This window comes from Oratosquilla oratoria, chromosome 1, assembly GCF_046742065.1.
Source record: "Oratosquilla oratoria isolate Oo_2021 chromosome 1, ASM4674206v1, whole genome shotgun sequence".
NCBI lineage: Eukaryota > Metazoa > Arthropoda > Malacostraca > Stomatopoda > Squillidae > Oratosquilla > Oratosquilla oratoria.
This window is the reverse complement of record NC_134777.1, coordinates 106,515,071-106,521,179: the sequence shown is the minus strand read 5'-3', so window position 1 is coordinate 106,521,179 and position 6,109 is coordinate 106,515,071. Positions and strand designations below refer to the sequence as shown.

Sequence of the window (6,109 nt, the reverse complement as noted above, 5' to 3'; positions counted from 1 at the left end):
AGCCCATTACAATTTCCAAGCCCTTGTTTTGCTTAGTGATTTTGAGGAACTAGAGTGGATATGTAGTTTGGTATGGTTTGTGATTCAGTTTGTCACTAATATCTTGGAGGAGGCTAGGCTAATGCCTCCTTATGAAGGATTTTTTGAAGCAGGTAATTTCATGTATTCTATCCTTACTATGAACTTGATTGCGAGGCAGAATTCAAACAGGCATTGCTCTCAACTTTTACCAAAAATAATTACTTTAACTGGGTTTGTACACACCATTTATACACTTGTGAACACCAAGAACAGAGTGAAGGGAGACTTGGGCACTTGGGGTAATACCTGTTAAACAAGGAAGAGAAATGGCAAGATAGATGTCAAAGTAGAGTGGTTGTGATTATAATTTTTCAAACGGATGAGAGGAAGGGGCCCATGTAAAGAAGCAGTAGGGGTAAATCAGCTGTGGCTGTTAAGCCCTTCTGTTGAGGTGTAGTCTTGACGAGTTAAACACCATATGAGGACAGAGCCTTTATTTGTACGACGTTTCGCTTATTACAGCTTTTCCAAGTACAAGTTGAGATACAAATGCTTGAGATTAAATAAGGGGAAAGGAGGGAACGGGGAGAGAAAAGAAGAGAGGAGGAGGAGAAGGGGGGGGGGATTGAACATTGGGAAAGGATGAGAATGCTGGCCCAAACATCCGTGGGCGAAATGTCCACAAAGGGTGGTTTAAATATTTGAAATTTTGCTGGCCATGGGTATTAGGGGAATTATGTGAGGCGAGATGTTAAACATGCCCGTTTTGTTCATTAGTGTTCGTTCCTTGAATGATTGCTGCTTCTAAAACAGGGGCATGTTTAACATCTCGCCTCACGTAATTCCCCCAACACCCATGGCCAGCAAAATTTTAAATATGTAAACCACCCTTTGTGGACATTTCGGCCAGCATTCTCATCCTTTCCCAATGTTCAATCTCCCCCCCTTCTTCTTTTCCCTTATTTAATCTCAAGCATTTGTATCTCAACTTGTACAAATTAGTTTTGTGTTACTGTACTCTCTGCCTACATTGAAATATTAAGAAACGGTATCAAGATTTCAGCATAATTTGCCGTCTACTGTGCAAAACCATAGGGTCATAGACTAACATGAAGCGAGACCTTGTAACAACTCCCACCTTTGCAATGTACTCAACTATTACAGGAAAAGGAAAATACTGGAACAGATGTTCATTTTATTGAACTCCTTTTAACATTTAATCAGTATATATATATTTATACAAAGTAAACAGGTTGTATGTGAATGTATGACCAATATTTTCACATGTATATATACACATGTATATACACTTACGTATGCTTGCACGTGTCTGTATGCACTTCCACTCACACACATGCTCTCATGTGCACTCTCTCACACACTGGTCAGTCTGTTACTCTTTAGGTCCTGAGTCCATGCCAGTCTCAGTGACATAGTGCTACTGATACTACAAGCCATTATGGTTCCACTTGATGTGTGTATGACAGCACTCCTACTTTGAGGACAATATCCCACCAGAGAGGTGGTGCAAGAGACTGATGAAGGGTAACAAAATGAAGGAATAATAGAGGTTAAGTGATCAGCAGTTTTCCAACTGGTGATTATGTAAGTTTGTATGTATATGTGCTTAAAATAACGTTATCCATTGATCAGACAATACGAGTTATTAGCTCTAATCCATGGTGAATCACAAAAACACAATCTCCATGCTCAAGGAGGACAGCAATGACTTGCAATATCAGTATGTCATCAAACCATTTTCCACGCAGATGCATTAACTCCTGAAATAATGATACAGCCCAAGCTTTAAAAATGTGCGAATTCAAAGCTACAAATGACCACTGGAGAAAAAGAGACAGGACCCCATGAGTGTAATTCCTTTCCTATATATATATTACAGGTCAACACCAGGACCAATGACAGATACCTGCATGTTGTGGTCTTCCCCATTTTCAAAATCCTTCAACCCCCCTTACCTCTCATAGCTCGACACTTCATCTATGAAATTGGCCCAAGATCTTTCTCTGTCAACTCAACTGTATTTCTTACACCTTTTCATATATGGAGAGCTGATGTGCGACTCTCCTTCCACTTTCAGCCAGTGACACAGAAACAATCCCACACCAATACAACACCGACAACAGTCCAAAGTTTCTTCCCTAAGAGATCTGTGAGAGGGTCCCAGGACCATTGGTAACAGCTGTGGGGTTGCAAGTCTTCCACTTAGTGAAGTTCAGTGGAACAACTATTATTATTGTTGTGAGGTAAATAAACATGCACACACACTACACAAGGGATGTCAGGCTGAGTTTAAAGACCATGCCATTGCCTCCAGACTGTATCTACATAAAGTGGTGAGGATACTGATGGAATCTGAAGATGAAAGACGGGACTCTCTGATGTTGGTCTCTTGGACCATTTCATTCAACCTCCTTTTGTTGGCTCAATACACATTAATAAAAAATGTAGATGTGATATAACGAGTTTGACTAATTCCTATGAAACATCATCTGGTAAATCCAGGACACAGTTTAAGAAAAATGTATCAAACTACTGGGGGGGGGAATTGTAATTTCTGTCCAGATGTTATCATCAGATACAATAATATCAAATGACATTTAAAATTCAACAGAAAAGCTGGATACACAATGTATACTTTACAAACCTTACAGCTCTCTAAAGAAATTAGCTGTACATTGTTACCCCAAAGAGAACCATCTGGATGCAAGACAATGGGCAACAGAACAATAAGAACATTTGCTATGATACCTGATTTACTGAACAAGAAGACGTCTATCTATTTTATATACAAGGCCCCTATTTAAAAGGGGGATGGCCGAGTCAAAGCGTACATTCACTCGCCAATAGTCACACACATTGTCCTTTCCATTTTAGCACCTTGGGAATGACAGATTGCCTCACCATCACTGCATGGGTCAAATACAAATGCAAGGCCACACTGCAGACACTGATAAGATATTAATCTTCACTACATCAAAGCAGAAAAATCTATTGGAAAATGTTACACTGTTGTAGCTCTTCAAACAAATATGCTCTTATGAGATCAATGTCTTCCATTTTGTTGGCAATATCTTAAGTAGAGGGGACCAATGATGGGCACCTGCATGCAGTGGTCCTGCAAGACGTGCAGTGAAATTTAACATTTTCATAACCTGACAACTTCATCTCTATCAGGAAGTGCAGCCCTGAGGGGCTGGCACTCTGTCTACAGACCAGGCCCAAGGCCTCTATCAACTTCAGCTGTATTTTTTAACCTTTTTCTCACATGGAGATTTGACAGCTGGTGACTGCTCTCCTCTCCTTACCACTTTGAGCTGGTGACAGAAAAACAGTCCTACACTGATACAACACTGAGAATGGTTCAGTTTCCAGAGAGATCTGTGGGACAGCCTGAAGACCATTGATGGCCACTGTAGGGCTGTGGGTTTTAGAGTTGGCGAGACTCAAAGCAATGATTGACTGATATCTTTGGGAATTGTGACAGTAATGGTAAAGCACTCAATCCTTTCAATCCCTTTGTTGTTCCTTTCCTACAACTACTGGAAGGAATCATTTAGTTATTTCTACAAGGCTGCCACTAGTAATCATTATTTAGCAAAATTTCAACGAAGATGAATGAAATGAGATTAGGTACCATTCTCTTTTTAAACACCATAGTTATAAAACCATCTATTTACAAGAACCAGTGGATGAGTAAAGAGAACTATGCCTATCTGACGCATGAAACATAGAACAGAAAAAGAACATTAAAATTTGTGAAAATTTACCTTGATTTAGTTATTAATCAGCATAAACAGAACAACTAAAGCATGATAAAAGATGGCTTTATGACCACAGTAACAATATGCATGGAATGTTATCTTTGAAGATACACATCAACCTTCACTCAAAGGGTTTGTTCAGTCTAGGGTCTGCCACTAAGCTGCAATCTAACATTTGTTAAGACAAAATACACGGTGTGCCATGGAACTGATAGTTACCAAAAGAAACTGCATATTATAGGAGTAGGGGGCATATCTAACAACTAAAGCTGAAATGTAATCAAATTGCACCAGCATTCCAATATCTGAGCCCAACCCTTCCCCTACAATACTTTCCCACATCACTTAACTTCCATCCTTCCTTTTTTATGCCATTTCTTAGATTCCTGTTCACCCTTCCCACCTGTTTGACTCCAGTTCTTTGGCACAATATTGTCCCTCAAGGATAGAAGTGCTGGTTACGAGTGACAAAATACAAATAAATGCCGTTTCAGTACACTAACTGCAGAGTACAATTAAAGCAAGACTCCTAGCTTTCACAAACCAATAAATAATCTTTAACTAACCACATTCCATGAAATTCACCATGATGACTTCTGGACAGGAAATAAAACGAGTTAATTTATTTTTTGTAGACAAAGACAATATTTTCTACAAATTATATAAATGTGTGCATGTGTCACGTGTATTTTTTCCTCACTGTAGTATACTCATACAAGAAAGGAGCTTCTCTCATGGACTGTCTCGTTCTCCATCTATCATGTACTCGTGTACCAACAGGCCCTTCAACCCTTGTAAAGGGTGTGGGCCAGCCAATACACACCCCTTGCCCTCATTTATCCTACACCCATCCAACATTTGTTGTCCCTTTTATCTTGGGTCCTTTGTCATTCTTTTTCCCTGCCTACTGATTGGATTAGAAACAATGGAATCTACATTTTCCTTCATCTATTGCACCTAACTATAAATTAGTCTTAGCTTCAATTATATCATCTTCTAGACCAGGGTTTTTAACCTGGTAGGCTAACAACCCCCAAAGGGGTCCTGAAATAAATTCTATGGGGGTGCTTGCAGTAATGTAGTATATGCAGTTCTGTAACCAAATGTTAGAGGAAGCTATGGTCAAAAAAGATTAAACTGTTCTTGGCTATTCCACAAGTTGACAAAATTCAGAGATGCTGTTGTCTTCAGTTCCTATCTATATACCAAAGGTTTTTTCCCCCCCTTACAAGAGAGGTAGCCAAATCAAGAGGCACATACCCACTCCCATCCCTCTCAAGTCTGTTCTTATAACCTTGTAATGCCCTCCCCTCCCACACCAAGAGGTCTTCTGTCAGTTCTGTCAACACTTTTCAGTAACATGAACATCATGATCATATCACCACTTTTTTTCTTTCTTCTTTTTTTTTTTTTATCAATGACAGGTCCAAAATTTCTGGTACCTCCTTGTATGGTTTATGTATATATACATGTATGTTTACCTACTGGTAGTATATTTGAAAGGAGCAACACTCATTGGATCCCAGCTCCTATTCTCATAACTAGCCTCAAATTCATGTACAGTTCCAACTTAATCTATATCCTTGATTTCCAATTATCATAGATTTGAACTCGTGTATTGTTTGAGCTTGGGCTATATCACTTCCTCAGCTATTCCAAGTATTCCAAATGTGTGTGTTGTGGTGTATAGAGAGTGAGTGAGTGAGAGTGAGAGAGTGTGTGTGAGTGTGTGTGTGAGTGTGAGTGTGAGTGTGTGTGTGTGTGTGTGTGTGTGTGTGTGTGCGCGCGCACGCGTGCGTACATGCATGCGTACTCATGCATACACATCTTTTATTCCCTTATACATTCACTTACTCATCTACATGAATATGACCCATGTTGAACATACAGGAAGCTAGGTGATGGTGGTAACAATGAAATGCCATATTCTTATTCACATTCCTTAGATTCTTGCCCATCTTCACAAACCAAATCACTGAAATACAAACCCTAGATCTTTTCCAGACTTACCACCCCTACCACACTCATAAATTACACAAATCTGACATTCTGAACAACATGTGCATATACATATATACATATATATGTATGTGGTGTGGTGTGGCATGTGTGTGTGTGTGTGTGTGTGGAAAAGTAAATTATGATGCATGTTTCTTTTCCTGGTCATGGGTATCGTCCATGTCTATTGCAGTATCTTCTACATTGCCATCAACTCGCTTTGCCACTTTTTCTATTTCTCCTTTCAAAATGGAATTAATCATTTGCACTGTTTCATTATCATATTCAGTACGCTTACCTGAAAGAGA

The 6,109-nt window shown here is 39.4% G+C and overlaps 1 protein-coding gene across 2 annotated transcripts in view; it reads right to left on the bottom strand.

Annotated features, from left to right (window-relative positions):
• Positions 1-1,203: 1,203 nt before the first annotated feature.
• LOC143024664 (dnaJ homolog l(2)tid, mitochondrial) overlaps positions 1,204-6,109 on the bottom strand; it is a 28,115-nt gene continuing 23,209 nt past the window's right edge. The window contains exon 8 of one of the 2 annotated variants that reach the window (XM_076183647.1): positions 1,204-6,099. In XM_076183647.1, coding sequence (XP_076039762.1) covers positions 5,942-6,099 — 158 coding nt within the window. In that variant the 3' untranslated portion in view covers positions 1,204-5,941. The remainder of the gene's footprint in view (positions 6,100-6,109) is intronic. The other variant, XM_076183638.1, reaches the window with a different exon arrangement.